General features: G+C 37.9%; 5 protein-coding genes across 5 annotated transcripts; 2 read left to right on the forward strand and 3 right to left on the reverse strand.

Annotated features, from left to right (window-relative positions):
• The first annotated feature begins 255 nt into the window (after positions 1–255).
• Positions 256–2,251, forward strand: LOC111793355 (DCN1-like protein 5). The gene is made up of 9 exons (XM_023675199.1): positions 256–295; positions 439–604; positions 935–1,009; positions 1,108–1,144; positions 1,229–1,312; positions 1,414–1,474; positions 1,656–1,762; positions 1,846–1,911; positions 2,012–2,251. Exons 1-9 carry the CDS (start codon positions 256–258, stop codon positions 2,135–2,137), a joined length of 762 nt encoding a protein of 253 aa, XP_023530967.1. The 3' UTR covers positions 2,138–2,251.
• A 1,129-nt stretch (positions 2,252–3,380) lies between these two features.
• LOC111792667 (chitotriosidase-1-like) lies at positions 3,381–4,936 on the reverse strand. The gene is made up of 3 exons (XM_023674217.1): positions 3,896–4,936; positions 3,611–3,821; positions 3,381–3,509 (listed from the first exon to the last, which is right to left on the reverse strand). Exons 1-3 carry the CDS (start codon positions 4,796–4,798, stop codon positions 3,478–3,480), a joined length of 1,146 nt encoding a protein of 381 aa, XP_023529985.1. The 5' UTR covers positions 4,799–4,936; the 3' UTR covers positions 3,381–3,477.
• A 1,084-nt stretch (positions 4,937–6,020) lies between these two features.
• Positions 6,021–7,416, reverse strand: LOC111792668 (chitotriosidase-1-like). The gene is made up of 2 exons (XM_023674218.1): positions 6,290–7,416; positions 6,021–6,194 (listed from the first exon to the last, which is right to left on the reverse strand). Exons 1-2 carry the CDS (start codon positions 7,395–7,397, stop codon positions 6,181–6,183), a joined length of 1,122 nt encoding a protein of 373 aa, XP_023529986.1. The 5' UTR covers positions 7,398–7,416; the 3' UTR covers positions 6,021–6,180.
• Positions 7,417–8,712: 1,296 nt separating this feature from the next.
• On the reverse strand, positions 8,713–9,482 carry LOC111793961 (protein DMP9-like). The gene has a single exon (XM_023676050.1). It carries the CDS (start codon positions 9,395–9,397, stop codon positions 8,714–8,716), a length of 684 nt encoding a protein of 227 aa, XP_023531818.1. The 5' UTR covers positions 9,398–9,482; the 3' UTR covers position 8,713.
• Positions 9,483–11,344: 1,862 nt separating this feature from the next.
• Positions 11,345–14,167, forward strand: LOC111794054 (protein ABHD17B-like). The gene is made up of 5 exons (XM_023676169.1): positions 11,345–12,382; positions 12,853–12,889; positions 13,134–13,370; positions 13,465–13,512; positions 13,586–14,167. Exons 1-5 carry the CDS (start codon positions 12,084–12,086, stop codon positions 13,844–13,846), a joined length of 882 nt encoding a protein of 293 aa, XP_023531937.1. The 5' UTR covers positions 11,345–12,083; the 3' UTR covers positions 13,847–14,167.
• The last annotated feature ends 1,879 nt before the right edge of the window (positions 14,168–16,046 follow it).

A 16,046-nucleotide genomic window follows, 5' to 3' on the forward strand; every position in this document is an offset into this window, starting at 1 on the left:
ATTTTAGTTCAAAAAACTTTCTTTTATGCATAAAATCTAATCTTTAGATATCTAAACATGATTAATCATTTGTATCTATTTAATCCATAAGTTAATAAATTTTAATTTTACATTGAACAGATAATCTAACATCATAATCATTTTTAAAAAAATGAAACCTAAGTCATTATGATCTTCAATTTGTAAGCACATACAAAAGACTTTGTGTAGCAGTTTATCCTTGGGAGAGTTATAGATAAATCTGAGTTAGGCGTTATGGCATCTCCTAATCGAAACAGAGCCCAACATGCTTACGGTACTGACACCCTTTCTTGACTCTCTTTCTGTTTTGGATACCCACAAACATTTCTCTTCTAATCTTTGTTTCATAATTTGTGGGTGCTTAAAAGATTCAATCTTTATTATCTACTTACTCTTCTTTCATGATCTTGGCCAAAGTGGCACCAGAAGCAAGCTCTCCGGCGTGGCCTACGCCGTCGCCGAGAGACACACCTATAACAATACCAAGTTCATCTTCGTCCCCTGTTGCTGCTGCTTTGTGGGCTCAACTCAGACAGATCGATCGTCTCTTTGATTTATTCTCCGGCTATAACCATGTCATGGAGTACGTTTATTTCTTTCAATTTCTTAATAATTTTGTTCTTCATATCCACATAATCAAAATAATTAAATTTTGATGATTTTTTTTTTTTTTTTAATAATTTCTGTGAGATCCCACGTTAATTGGGAAGGGAAACGAGTGTCAACGAGGACGCTCGCCCTGAATGAAATGGATTGTGAGATCCGGTTGGAGAGGGGAACAAAACATTTTTACAATGACGTGCAACTTTAAAGAAGACTTAAAAAGGAATAGTCTAGAAATGACAATATTTGCTAGCGGTGGACTTGATTAATGTGTGTGATTATTAATTAGTTTATGTTTATTGTTGAGCAGCCCACGTGGAATTGAGAAACTTTGCACACATTTGGAAATGAATCATTTAGATGTGAAGATATTAATGTTGGCATGGTAATTACAAAATGATTATTATTAAACTAGGGTTAAGATGTGTTAATTTAATCAAAATTAACAACATGGGTTGGTTGTATTATTATTGCATGTATCAGGAAAATGAAGGCAAAAAAGCAAGGCTACTTTCATCGGGTAAGAACAAGGCTCATGGTCTCTCTCTATATATATATATATCGAGTTTGAGGTTAATATCAATGGCGTTTGTTCCATGGTCAGGACGAGTGGCGTCGTGGCCTAAGGAAACTCAAAGTTGACAACATGGAGAAGCTCAAGAATGCACTTTTCTATCTCGAGATTGAGGTTCAAATATTGTTTTCGTCTTTGATAATTAAGCATATAAACATGCAAATCTCTTAATCGTTACATCGTTATGTGTTTTTCATAACCATGATCAAATTAAGGCAAGAATTCCACCTCACTTTGAAGACTTCTTTGCATATTCGTTCAAATATAACCTCATTGGTAAGCATTCATATGATCATGATTAGTCTATTGAGATTATTCATCAGCTAATGAAGGGATTGATCCTGGGTTTATAAGTAAGAAACACTACGAGACCTTTTGAGAAAACAAAAAATAAAGTCACGAGAGCTGATGCTCAAAGTTGATATAGATAGTAATTTAGTAATTTCTTTGGTTAAAGAGGAGAGGCGGACAAGCTTAGACGTGGAATTTCTGTGCGAGTTGCTCGAGATCGTGATGGGTCCTCTTTTCCGTCCGCAAGTTCAGTTACTAGTCGAGTTTCTCAAAGTAAAGTAATTTAATTTAAGACCCATTTGAAATAATTTTGTTTTAAGTTTGGATGAATATCATAAACCATTTGGTTTTTGCAGACCCAAACGATGTATAGAGTGCTGATCATGGATCAATGGATGAATATCTTCTACTTTTGCAACCAGGTACCCTTAATCTTTGTTTAATCATTAATTAAATCATTAATTGAATCCTTAATCTTTGTTATAGATATCTTAATTGATTACTATTTTGATGGATTGGCAGATAAAATTTCCAGGTCTTGATAACTACGATCCAAACGATGCCTGGCCGGTGATTATTGATTCCTTCGTTGAGTGGTTGAAAAGAAAGCAAGGTGAAGAAGGCACCCACCCAAGTTCCCCTCGCTAACCATCCTCATATTCAATCACATACGGTTTCATTTGAGCATCGTGTTTTTTTAGCATTTGGTTCGAGTAAATATGAACATACCTAGTCGATTAAGATACCATTTTCTTTCTTGAATCGTAGAGATACAACTAAATAATTTGATCTTAGATCGTAAAGAAAAGAAGAAAATGTGAGACAAAAGAAAAAGATGGAACCTTTCAAAGTCGTGATATACTTTGCTTTGTTGTGCTTGACTACTGTAGATGTAATGGATTTTAAAGGAAGTGGTTGAGACACTTGTTTGTCTCGGAATGCATGTGCCACAGGATAGCAAGCTACTAGGCTCAAGGGTGATGGAGAGTCAATATCATGTCTCCCCTATAATATATTTGAGGCATTTATCCTTCTCGAGTAAACGTCTTTCGACGAACGGACATACAGTCTCGTGTATAGTCCGTCGAGTATTCGTTTGACACCAAATTTGGTGAGGTTTCATCTTTCATATCAACGAACTTAATTCTCGAGTCGCATGTCAAAACTCATATCTAAACTCTAACTTTTGAGGTTATGGTCTAGGATTCTACCCAGCCCTCTTCGAACTTGTCTTCAACAGTCGTGTCACCTCATTCTCTAGAACTTTGTATATGCCTCAACTTATCATCAATGCACACTCTAGTTGTGTTGGATGATGCACCTTCCTCTTCGGTCAAATCGCGACACTTCTCAATCTTGACTTAAACACGGTTTGTTGGGCACCACTTGAGAGTCGTGTGGGGATCACAACCTACTTTCTCTCCGTGAGGTTTGCACGATGGGGACTTCGTGGATGTCTTGTTTGCTCTCAATTAGATACCACCGATTGGAAACTTTCCACAACAGCTCATTTTACTTTTATTAAATATATATACGCACTAATCTCTCTAATCTCAAATTAATTAAATAATAAAGTATGTCTAGTATTTATATTTATTTATTGACTCTCTCTATAACTTTGGGAAAGCATATGATATGAAATGAATTGACTCTCTCTCCCTGGTGATTGAACAGCAAACTCATGAACCTGAACCTTCTTGCTTTCACTCCGACTCCAGAACTAAATCACTTGTCCCTGAACTCGGGTGGTTGAACTGTAAAAGAGAAATACTCAAGCTAGATGAATGATTACAGTTCGAGAATCGCCTCAAACCACGTGGGTTTATCGCCATTGAGATGTATATACTCTATTTTTTTTTTAATTAAAAAATAAATAGTATTGTGAATTTAATAATTTTGAGAGAAAATTTATTAAATTAATAATACACAAAAAAAAAAAAAATACAGCTTCTAGAAGCTATTTATTTGAAACTTTCCATTGGTGAATCTCAACGGCGGTCATGAACCCATGCGTTTGAAGCTGCAAGAACAAGAACATATATTATAAATTATTAGTTAATTATAAAAAATTAAAAAGAAAAAAAGGAAAAACAGAGATTAATTAAAAAAAATGGAACTAACCATGAGTGGAAATTTCCGAATCGGCACTATCATAACTGAGAGCCCAAAAGAAGTAGCCACGGAGGCCGATCGCCTGAGCAAACTCCACCTTCGTCGTCGTCGACTGCACGCTGTCGTACCCGACCCACGAAGACTCCACATACGAGTACGCCGATACGGTTCTTATGTCGTATACCACTGTCGCCGCCGTCCTTTTGTTGAATTCTTGCACCTATCCATTCATATCAAGAAAACAATTCAATTTTTCAATTTGGATTTGAGAATTCAGTGGTGGTTTAAACGTACTTGAACATAGGTTAGGATCCCGTTGTCACCCGGACCGACAGCCGTGGCGGGGGCTCCGACGCCGTGCACATTAGGATCCTTGAGGGTCCAAGACTTGCCATACAGAGGAATACCCATAACCATCTTGTTCCGAGGCACACCGGCGGAGATCCATGAACGGAGGCCGTAATGGGAGCTCAAATTCGTATGTGGGTCAAACAGGGCAGCGTGGGCTCCGGTAGCGGACGTGTCCCACGACCCGTGGTAATCGAAGCACATTACGTTTATCCAATCAAGACTTTTCGAAATCGCTTCCGCCGGGAATGATCGCCGCTCACCATAAGTGCGAAACTCCGACGCGTAGTACACAGCGGCGGTGAGGAGAAGTGGGGGTCGTGACGTTGTCTTGGCTTCCCTGTCAATTGTCTTCCGCCATTGAATTATTAAGTCGGCGAAATATTTCATCTCCGTCGTGTCTTTAGGAAATTCCCAATCGAGATCGACGCCATGAAATCCAAATTTCCTCGCCGTTTTAATACTGGAATCGATGAAAATCTGACGAGACGAGGCATCGGAAGCAATACGAGCAAACAGGTCACTGTCACTACCACCGCCACCGATCGAAAACAGAGTCTTCACCGACGGATTGTTCCGCGTCAGAGAAGTGGTAAATTGGGAAAGCGCCGCCGCCGTAGTGTCCGGAAACTCAAAAGCAAAAGAACGGTTATCCGGCATGAGAAAGGCAAAATAGACATGGGTAAACAGAGCAGTGTCAATGGCGGAAGGTGGGAATGTTTCTAAAACCCAAGACGGCCAATAAGCAGCCTTGACGGGCGGCAGCATCGGAGCAGCTCCGGCAGTAATTGAGGAGGAGAAAATCAGAGGAAAAAGAAGAAAACAGAGAAGAAATTTGAGAAGCGCCATGGATTTTGGGGATTCGTGTTGGGAAATGAAATGGGAAGGATTTGGGTTTATATAAAAATTAATAATCAATGGTGGTCTCTGAACATTTGTGAATACAAAATTTGATGGGTCTCTGTATGTCCACTATCAACGATGCCAATGGAGAGGGCAAAAAAATAAAATAATTATTGGTTCACTCTGTTCTTGTTGACCAATATCTTCAATGTTTGTGCGGGTCCACTCCCATTGCCACGTGTCATAAATTTTATTTATTTATTTATTATTCCATGTGGACCAGTCAGCGACTTGAACGCTAAAAGTCTATGAACTTGTATAATATTCAAGGTAATCACCAATTTCCCACCCAAATCTTGCTTAAACCATTCAAAGATTTTCTAGAAAAGCAATGAGACCTAGCATCACAACTACACAATAACACGACCCAACGTTGACTTTCAATTCAATAAATATGATATTAATCGACTTATATTGGAGTTTTACGTTCATTAACGAAGAAAACATCGTGGGTATATAAATAAGATATACTATGTTTATTGGTATAAACCTTAAAATAAAGCAGGAAGACTTATGTTCAAAGTGGATAATATTATATTAATGCACTATTCGTATCGTGTTTTATTTTAATTATTTATATTTAATCAATGTATTCTGGATAGGATAATGATTTTGGGTGGGCGCATTAATTGATTAATCTCTTTGTTTTTTTCTTCGTTCAAAACTTTGACTTTTCCTCTTCAAATTACTTCATGATACAACTATATTATAAATTCATTTGACTAGTCGAATGCCTTTGGTTTGGTCTCATAAGCTATTTAAATTCAATGTTTTAATTACGTACGTCAAGCTCTTTGGTATGTTAATAGTGATCTATTTGCGTGAGTAGACATTGGATAAAACATAACATAAAATTATTATTTTTTTATAATTTTGAACGAGTGAGTAAGATTATAAGGTGCACTAACTCTCTTTGTTTGGAACACACAAACACGGTTAGGTTCAATTGTTCACTTTAAGTAGAAACTCTTATAATTTTGCTTTTAGTTTCTTCTTGAAGCTCTTTTGACCAACGGTCAATAAACTCGGCCAAGGCCAAGACCCAACTGCTCTAGTCAAGATTATGTGTTAGACTTACGGATTTTACTCATTGTGGGCTCACAGCCAAATTGACTATTTTACCCTTAACAATCCAATTCAAGTAATACTAGTAAACATAGAAAATATATTACCAAACTATTTATTGATATATTTTATTTGAGAGATTTCAACGACATTTTAAAATACTTTTATTGCTTAATAATTTATTTTATCTAATTTATTGGAACATGATATCCATAAATTAGGAAGTGATCGGTTAAGTCCACCTCATCTTCCAATTATCCGGGCTAAGTGGTTGAAGCTGCATTATGAACAAAAAAATAAAAATAAAAATAATAAATAATAAATAAAGTTTTTAAGGAAAATCATGTTAAAATCAAAGCATAAAGGATGTACCTGTTCGAGACAGAGTGAAGCTATCATCATCAGCTGCAATTTGCCAAGCAAAATAACCCCACAATCCATTCGCATTAGCGTAAGAAACCTTCGCTGCTATGCTCTGTTTATCATCATACCCAATCCATGTCGTTCCAGAGTACACATAATTCGAAACAACCGTCGCGTTATACACCGGAGTCACTCTGTTCGTCGCTATAAACGTTTTTATATCCCTGTAAGTTATTGCTCCGCCGCTAATTCCCGCTCCCGTCGCCGCCCCGTTCGCTGGAGCATAGAGCCCATTCTTGTTCTGATCCACCAGCCGCCATGCCCACCCGTAAAACGGAAACCCAATTGCTATTTTATTTGCCGGCATACCCGATTGAATCCACTCCCTTATACCCGCGTTACCGTTTACCTGCCCGCCCAACCCGAACAGAGCAGCCGGTGGCGCCGTAGAGCTCGCCGACCAACCAGGGCCGTAGAAATCGTAGGACATGACGTTGATCCAGTCCAAAGAATTGGATATACTCGAAACGGGTAGTGGGGTTCCGTAATAATTAGATGACCGGAAGACCGCGGCGGAGAGAAGCAGCCGGGGCTTGCCGGAGGATACGGATTCTTTAACCACGGCGGCGCGCCATTCAGTGAGGAGAGTAGCAAACGAGTTCATTTCGGTTGGGGTTGATGGGTACTCCCAATCGAGATCAAGGCCGTCGAAACCGTTGTTTCGGGCCAGAGTAATTGAGGAATCGATGAAGGATTTGCGGGATCCGGATTGACTAGCCATTGAAGCGAAATTGGTGGGGTTGGAGCTACCGCCGCCGATGGACAACATCGTTTTGACATTGGGGTTTTTTTGACGAACGGTTTGTGTAAAGGTTGAGAATTTGGCGGCGTTTGAAGACGAAATTGTGACTTGGTTTGTGTTCGTATTGAGATCAGCAAAGGCACAGAAAATGTGGGTGAAAAGAGCGGAATTTATGTTGGCCACCGGAAATTCGGAGCCGGAAAACCAGTAAACGCCCTTCCTCCGGGTCTGCCCGGCGGAGGAGTGGAGATGGAGAACAAGAAGAAGAAGAAGAAAGATAACAGAAGATCGGAATGATTTGGTTGAGGAAGCCATTGATGAAGTGCATGAAGTGGGGAGCTCTGTTCTTGGTTTTATAGAAGATTATTAACTAAATATTTTATATTTCTATTAATTACCTTGAATTATTTTATTTTATTTTATTTTTACTTATTTAGAATAGTCAATCATCATTTATAACTATTATAGGGAATTAAGATGTTTGAATCTTCAAATGCCTTAATTTTTAGATCTCTGACTTTTCTTAGATATCTATAATTATTTATATATTAATTTAATATGATTTGGAGTTTATATAACATTTTTCTTCAATTATTTAATTTTGGGTTTTTATTTATTTAACATAGTTAATTAGGTTTTAGGCTCTATGTTTGAGATAAGGGGACGTGGCATCATAAGCACCCAACATTTGTCATCCTCTGTTCCACTATTTCATTAATGTGCAATAAAGTTCTAGTAGCCCACACCAATTCCAATTTAATTATAGGCTAAAATTCATACAAATATATTTTGTATTTACCTTTAAAAAAAAAAAAAAAAAAAAATTTTAGCCGTTTATTTTTTTAATGAAAATTGAAGGGTAATGATATGAACCAAGAGACATCAATCATACAATATGCTTCAATGAAGATGAGAAGAAAATATTGTTGAAATTATCAAAAGATATTTCAATTCATGCCACATGGAAGAAGAATGAAGTTTCATGTCATAAATTTTGGTAGATTACGGTTTAGAGTAATTTAGAGTTATTGTATTTCATTAATGTATTTTAAGACTTTTTATTTAAGGGTTAATTATGGCCTATAAATGTTACAACTATTGGAATACCTTTAATAGTTTGATTTTGAGGCTATATAAAGTCATGTACGTTTATTTGTAAGAATACTGTAAAATTCAGTAAAAGAAGCATTTGGTGCTCTGTTTAACCAATGACTAAGTTTCTTTGCAATTCTATGTAGTTTAGGTTGTATGTAGAATCATGACATGATCAAAATCTTGCTTGTGGAGTGATTCAAATCTGAATTAAGTGTTCTTGCCTTGAGATATTTGATCAACAAGAATCATTCAAGTTAGACATGATCGATCTTGATTGTAGAGTGATTCGAATCTTACTCCCCTTATAGTGATTCGTTATCTTATCCGTAAGATATTAATGTTATTTTTTAAAGTTAAATGTGTATTATTTTAAATTTCGTATCAATGATTTCATCTATATATTAACGATAATAGTATAAAATATTTTTGAATTAAAGAAAAAGGAAAATAAATTATATGTTTGAACCCATTATTTGTATTTTGTAACGTGAAAATACATTTAAAAGGAAAAAGAAAAAAAAAAGAAATGGAGCAATTCAATTGGCCATGCAGCCAATGCCATATCTAGTGTTAGGAAAAACCAAAAAGAGGCCACTACAAATGGTCCCCACCATCAAAGGAAAGCTCTCCATGACCTCCTCCATGTCCGCCGCGTGTCCAGGGAACAAACAATTGGTGACTCTATGATCAGACAACGCGATGGCCATGAAAACCATGACCGACATAAGGGCGTGAACAAAATCAGTGAACCCAACTTTGAACCTCTCGTCTTTCGGCACCTCCACCTCCGCCAGCCCTGACTTGAAAACCGCCAGCCCTCTCGGCGTCACCATCCCGTAGTACACTTTCCCGTCCCCGCCTTTGAAACTGTCCGTGAAATGGAACATGAAGCACGACAGCGTGCACAGCCCCAGGAGTACGTTTATCATCATCGTGTTCACCGCCGTGCACTCCCCTTTCCCGGATGCCGACGGCAGCAGCATTTCGAACGTCAGCAGGGTGCCTGTGGGTAGGAAGTTCACTAGCATTGAGGTTCTGGATAGCGTTTTTTGCATCCCTTTTGCCACTGCTCGGCGTTTCCGCCCTCCGCTCGGGTGCCCTGCCGCCACGGCGGAGTGTAGGTGCGGGCTGGAGGAGGAGGGCTCGTTTGGTGGTGTGGCGGTGTAGATTCTAATTCCAAGATCTTCATCGGTGCTTATGTGGTGTTCATCCATTTCCATTTTGAAATTTGGGAGAGTTTGATGGGTTTGTTCCCATATTTTGGGGGGTTTTATATGAGATTTTTGGAGTAACTGACTGTGGAACCGTTTCAAATTCAAATTTTGTTGGAAAGGACCGCTTGTAATAACCGCCAAATCATCCATTCTTGCGACTCCTCTGCTGTCACCCAAGTAAAAAATGATACATAAATAAATCGACACTATATTTGAATAGTTAAAAAAAATGAAAATAATTGAAGTTACTGTTTATACCAAAGTGCAATTTCTCCTTACGCTTAATTTTGAGTAATTTTATGAGTAAAAAGTATCATTCACGCAGAAATGGCAAGTAAATAATTTGTTAATAGGAAATGTTAAGTCCATTAGGCGTTGAATCTGAATTCCCAATCCTAATCTAAGCAGAATTGATACTCATTTAGATATGATTCTCTTTGAATTTTTTTCTAAAAAAATTATGAGCTTTCTATTTTACGTTTCCCCATTACACGTTTACTGGAGAGAGACTTCACGCTCTTATAACTAATATTTCGTTCTTCTTTCTAACTAATGTGAAATCTACTTTTTTTTGGAGGCTCAACGTTGTTGTTGACACACAGTTCGATATCTAGTTCAATATAAGATTAATAATGAGTCGAAAATTGGCAATCCAAATCACTTTTGTTATCGTTGAAGATTGACCTTTCTTTTTTTCTGTATGGGATGAAAACTCAACTATTGTATTTCTTTTTGTAAAGCAATTTCTCTCTCTCTCTTCTTTTTTTCTTTTTCCTTGTTATTATAAACCAATTAAATATGTGAAAATAAAGCTATAGTTTGCATTGGGAAGAGGGTATTAACCACATGAATGTGGTGGTCTAAGTTCCCTAGATCTCCTCAATTTCATTCCATATAAAAACTATATAATATAAAACTTAACCAATAATATTTCGTATACTTTATAGTTTGGTTTACTCAGTTCTATCCTTAATAGATATTATATTCTTTGAATTTTATTTTTTGGACAGACGTGGACCTCACAAATTTATTCAAATATATTTTTTAAAGTTATTCTCTTTGGTGGGTGGGACAACTCCTAAGCACCCTCTTTTTGACTCTCTTTTTCTCTTTAGACTTTGAAGATTACCATTATTTAGCCCCACCTTGAATTTCACTCGACTTTTCAATATATATTTTTTAAAATTTCTCTAGCATTTTCTAAGAAAATTATCCACATATTAATCATATAAATTAAATGGAATAGAGATATTTATTAGGATTCTATTTTTAATTAGAAATATTATAATATTGTTTATTTTAGTGTTATGGATGTATTATGTATGTTAAATCCTTGGAATTTAAAACCTATATTTCACTGGTTTTTGTGCTATTTACTTTAGAAGGCCCCTCCAAATTTTGCTTTTCTTTTTTCTCCATCTTTAATTATTGCCTCTTAACTTTTATTTTCCCTCAATTTTTCTATTTTTTTTATATGTTTTTAATACAAAATGAGTGATATAATATATTGTGTTTGACCAACTATGCTTGTATTATAGTAGTGACAGGCAATGAACTTCACATCTTCCATATTAATTATTCATTTAATTTAGTCTTTCTACACCATTACCCCATTTAATCTAGGTTAATTTCAGCCTAGTTAGTGATTAAAACATATAATAAACTGTTTTCAAAACCACGGGTAGAATGTTGAGTGTAAAGCCCACGTGTTTAAATCGAATGCATTGCCATATCCGTGCAGATAACAAAACATTTCTTAGAAAAGCTTGAAACTTTTCTCTAATATGTACGTTTTAAAAGAAGGATGACTATGAGATTCTAGATTGATTGGAGAAGGGAACGAGTGCGAATGAGAACGCTAGGCGTGAAGGGGTTGGATGAGGGATAAGGGTGTGGGAAGGAGGTAGGGATAAAGGGGTGAATATGAGTGGATCCCCAAGGCGGGGAACCACCAAACTGTCTATGTTTTCATAAAACATTTGGCCTTACCCACTGCAAAGCAATCTCAGGAATGTCTGACTCTGACCATCTTCTCTCCCTTTTATCTCTCCGCCCTATTTCTCTCTCTCTCTCTCTCTCTCTCCTTAGCAGCAGCAGCAGCAGCCTTTGACCGTATCTCAGCCCTCCATCTCTGTCTCTCTGTCTCTCTGTCTGTCTCTGTCTGTCTCTGTCTCTCCTCCTTCCATTTTCCCACCTTCTTCATTCTCGTCGCTCCCCTCAGCCTCCTGTTTTTCCATAATCTTCTCCCTCCTTCCTTCCTTCCTTCCAATCCTAATCTTTTCAAACAAAACATTTCATCAATTTTCCAAATGGGTTTCGTTTAATTTCATTTTTCCGATGTTTAAAACCATTTGTTTGTAATGAATGACCATCCAAACCAGACTCCAAACCCCTGCTTTTCTCTCCCTCTGCTTCTCTCTGCGTCTCTCCCTCCCTCCATCTCCATCTCCATCTCCAGCTTCGGATCCATTTCCTTTCATTCATTCATTGTCCTCTCCATCTCCCACTTACTCAAAACCTTCACCATTTTCACGCAAAAGGGTTACTAAATTAGAACCCCAATTACCAATTCCAAACCCCATCACACAATCGGGCAAAATCTCCAACCCTCGCCCCTTCTGGGTTCGGCTTTTTCATGTCTGAACCATTGCGATTTTCATTTCCCAATTTTTACTGATTCTTCTTCTCCTTAATGGGAAATGTAACCGGCAGTGTCGCTGCGAAATTTGCCTTCTTCCCTCCTGACCCTGCCACCTATGACGTTTACAGAGGCGAGGATGGACGCCTCGCCTTCTCCGGCGTCTCCGCCGATAGCAACATGAACGTTCATTTGCTTGATACCAAGGCCGGGAACAGGATCGTCGCTACCTTCTGGAAACACCCTTTTGCCCGATTTACGCTTCTTTATTCCCATGGGAATGCCGCTGACCTCGGTCAGATGCACGAGCTCTTCATTGAGCTCAGAGCTCATCTCCGCGTCAACATTATGAGGTACCCCTTCCTTGATTTTTGACTTTTTTCATCATTTCTGATTGCTTTGATTCCTTTATCTGGGGTTGTTTTGTTGTTTGGTTTGCGTAATTTGTCACAAATTTGAAATTCCTATCCTCAATCTTTTTGTTACCAATAGCTTGGCTTTGTCTTGTTATATGTTGGAGTCTCTTCATGTCACTTCGTATTGTGAGTTGATTTTAGACAAAAAGCTAAAGAAAGGGTCGAAACAGTCGCATCATTGTCGACAAAACTCTGGAATCTTCAAACATGTCTCTATGTTCATCTGTTTTAGCTTGATTCTTGTAAAAATGAACATGTTCTTCCAAAAAATTGGCGTTCATCAAGCAAAATGATGCCATTACCAATCAGAAACAAGAACTTAATCCTCCTTCCATTTACATATGCAGCCATTACATTCCAATTCACCATGGCATGTTACCAATAATATATTTTGTGTTGAATTTCAGCTACGACTATTCGGGGTACGGCGCATCGACCGGTAAGGTAAGCAATTCTATTCCTTTTCGTTGCTTCAGAACTTTTTGGAGCTTCTCTTGCTGTGGAATTGTGGGCTCAAAAGATTTACTATGCCTCTGAACTTGTTCTGCACACTTTCTTTTGGTTGCAACTGGCTTGAAAATGATGCTTCTACGGTTTATATCACTGCGGTCCTGGGGACACTACATTTATGCCTGTTTGTTCTGTCCTTTTCCATCACTGATAAATGGTCCATTTCTGGTTTTGATAGCCATCTGAATTCAATACATATTACGATATAGAAGCTGTTTACAACTGTTTGAAGAGTGATTATGGGATCAAGCAAGAAGACTTGATATTATATGGCCAATCTGTGGGGAGTGGACCGACGTTACACTTGGGGTCTCGATTACAAAGACTAAGAGGTGTCGTTCTCCACAGCGCCATACTTTCGGGCATTCGAGTATTGTATCCTGTCAAAATGACATTTTGGTTCGACATTTTCAAGGTGAGCTTCACTTGGTTTATATGTGTATGTCCTAGTATTCGTCATTTGTGTTATACCGACAACTCGGTCACGTATTGATGTGTTGTATTTTCAGAACATAGACAAAATAAGGCTGGTGACATGTCCCGTGTTAGTCATACATGTAAGAACGATTGTCCATTCCCTAGTTTTATGTTGTTGGGTGATGCAGGCCTGCTAATTTGATGAATGTGCAGGGAACAAATGATGATATTGTTGATTGGTCCCATGGAAAACGACTGTGGGAGCTTGCGAAAGAAAAATACGACCCGTTATGGGTGAACGGCGGGGGACATTGTAACCTCGAGACGTATCCGGAGTACATTAAGCACTTGCGCAGGTTCATCAATGCAATGGAGAAGCTCTCAGCTAAGCAAACGGCAACGAAACAACTCACTTCGACCCCGAGTATTACGGAGGAGAAACATAACAAATGCTTGAGATTTGGGAAAAAGTAGTGATTTTGTTTGCCATGGTTGATGTAGGGATTCAAAACAAGATAGACAGAAGTGTTGGACATGAAGGCGCTCAGGTTTGGTTGTAGAATCCAGATTAGTATAAGTTTCTGAGACACACTCTGTTCATAATCTTTGTTATGGAACAAAATGTAGATCTGGGTTTCACCTGTTAAATTGAAGCAAAGCATTGAGCTGAGTGTCATATGCTGTTTCATTGTGATTATAATGGGGGCTCTTTCCTGTCCCTCTGTCGCATGATCATCTTGTCTTACACTGTCTTAAACAACATAAATGAGTAGAATTTTCACTTCCCTTCTCTTTTCTCTATATCTTACGTTGGGTATTTAACACAACATTATGTATTGTATGAACTTTGTTCTTACCCAATTCTTAGTTCTAAATTTATTTTCCGCTGACAGATCATCGCTCTGCTGTGTCTAGCCCGTCCTCTAGGCTTCTTTCGAAGGTTGAGAGTGTGACACCGTACATACTTTCTTTATTCTATAGGGTCTAATCATTGCAGGGTTTGGTGGCCCAAAATTAACTAGGCTTTGCCAAAAGGCCTCATCTTTTATCAGCCTGGCTCGTGAGGAGTCCCTCCCCCAATAGGGTTCCAAACCTCGTCTCGCTCTTTCGGCCGTTCATATCATTCATGCATGATATTTTGATTTAAGATTTCAATTTTTCCTGACTATGTTACAATTTTTAAATTATTGAAATAATTAAAAAAAAAAAACATTATTATTCTTTATATTCAAATTTGTCCGCTCAATATTTTTTTAGTTAATTTATGTCGTATCATATCATATGTGACTTTAATGTAGGTTTATTTCTACACGACAATGTACATATATGAAGCCACATTATGTTGTTATCCATTTATAAATTAATGGTTATATTGTAACAGTTCAAGCCACTCTTGGCAAATATTGTCAGATTTGACCTGTGTTCGTTACATATCAGTGTCAGTCTCATGGTTTTAACGCGTCAATTAGAGAGAGGTTTTCATACCCTCATAAGGAATGTTTCGTTCCCCACTCCAACTGATGAGAGATCTCACAATTCACCCTCTTGGGGGCCCAGCATCCTCGCTGGCACACCGCTCGGTGTCTAGCTCTTATACTATTTGTAACAACTCAAACCCAATGCTAGTAGATATTGTCTGCTTTGGCCTGTTATGTATTACCATCAGTCTCATGGTTTTTAACATGCATCGGTTGGAAATATTCTTTATAAGAGTGTGGAAGCCTCTCCTGAATGCATTTTAAAACCTCGAGGGAAAGTCCAAAAGAGGACAATATCTACTAATGGTGGGCTTGGTCAGTTACAAATAGTATTAAAGCTAGACACTAGGACGAGTGAGGACTCCGACTCTCAAGGGAGTGGATCAAGGACACATTGCTCATAACCTCTCCCCAGCAAACGCGTTTTAGAACGGTGAGGCAGACGACGATACAAAACGGGCAAAAATGGACAATATCTATTATCGATGGGCTTAAAGGGTTACATATACAGATAAACATTAATATTAGTATGATATTTAAAAAAAGTAAAGTTTAGGAGTTAAGGGATTGGATTAGTTTGGTCCGCAAGTATGGGGGGTTGGAGAAGACAGGGTGTTAATGTGTCACGAGTAAAGGAATCAAATAAAAAAAAACACCAAATTGTTGAAAATGTCAAAGCAGTTGTGGGTTGTACTTAGCTGGCCTCAACCCCAACACTCCTCATACCTTTTCTCCAACACTTCCCCCATTATTTTAATATTCATCCCTCCATCTTCACCACATGCTTTGCATCATCCAAATCATGGTTCCACCTCGCGTCTAATAGTGAAAACTATCTTTACAAAGTTCCATGAAGTTCCTATAATTGAGCCACTAAAAAAGGAAGCTGCATCCTGTTGATATAGATACTAACTTTCATTCATCATGATTACTCTTGTTTTGATATAGTCTCGGTTCATTCATGTATTTCTTATTTACTCGAGTATCACATGCTCACCAACTTCCACCTTAGTTCGTCTCCCGAACCACATCTTACTAAGAGAGATATCGCTATGAATTTACCACCTAATGACCCTAACATTCTTTTACATCCCCTGTAAACATAGTTATACTATCTACTCCTCTCGAATCGTTACAGTTTAACTTCTAAATGATTAAATGATAGGGACATGATTTCAAGTATACGTTAATTCTTT

Source organism: Cucurbita pepo, chromosome LG04 (assembly GCF_002806865.2).
Source record: "Cucurbita pepo subsp. pepo cultivar mu-cu-16 chromosome LG04, ASM280686v2, whole genome shotgun sequence".
In the NCBI taxonomy this organism is placed as follows: Eukaryota; Viridiplantae; Streptophyta; class Magnoliopsida; order Cucurbitales; family Cucurbitaceae; genus Cucurbita; species Cucurbita pepo.

Excerpts from the sequence above, each read along its gene's own strand:
- LOC111794054 (XM_023676169.1), top strand. The coding sequence starts at position 12,084 with ATGGGAAATGTAACCGGCAGTGTCGCTGCGAAATTTGCCTTCTTCCCT. Across the intron at positions 12,383-12,852 it reads CTCCGCGTCAACATTATGAG|CTACGACTATTCGGGGTACG; the intron begins GTACCCCTTCCT and ends GTTGAATTTCAG. Across the intron at positions 13,513-13,585 it reads GTCCCGTGTTAGTCATACAT|GGAACAAATGATGATATTGT; the intron begins GTAAGAACGATT and ends ATGAATGTGCAG.
- LOC111793355 (XM_023675199.1), top strand. The coding sequence starts at position 256 with ATGGCATCTCCTAATCGAAACAGAGCCCAACATGCTTACG. Across the intron at positions 605-934 it reads GGCTATAACCATGTCATGGA|CCCACGTGGAATTGAGAAAC; the intron begins GTACGTTTATTT and ends ATTGTTGAGCAG. Across the intron at positions 1,313-1,413 it reads TTTTCTATCTCGAGATTGAG|GCAAGAATTCCACCTCACTT; the intron begins GTTCAAATATTG and ends GATCAAATTAAG.
- LOC111792668 (XM_023674218.1), bottom strand. The coding sequence starts at position 7,397 with ATGGCTTCCTCAACCAAATCATTCCGATCTTCTGTTATCTTTCTTCTT.
- LOC111793961 (XM_023676050.1), bottom strand. The coding sequence starts at position 9,397 with ATGGAAATGGATGAACACCACATAAGCACCGATGAAGATCTTGGAATT.
- LOC111792667 (XM_023674217.1), bottom strand. The coding sequence starts at position 4,798 with ATGGCGCTTCTCAAATTTCTTCTCTGTTTTCTTCTTTTTCCTCTGATT. Across the intron at positions 3,822-3,895 it reads GGATCCTAACCTATGTTCAA|GTGCAAGAATTCAACAAAAG; the intron begins GTACGTTTAAAC and ends ATGAATGGATAG. Across the intron at positions 3,510-3,610 it reads TTCGGAAATTTCCACTCATG|CTTCAAACGCATGGGTTCAT; the intron begins GTTAGTTCCATT and ends TTGTTCTTGCAG.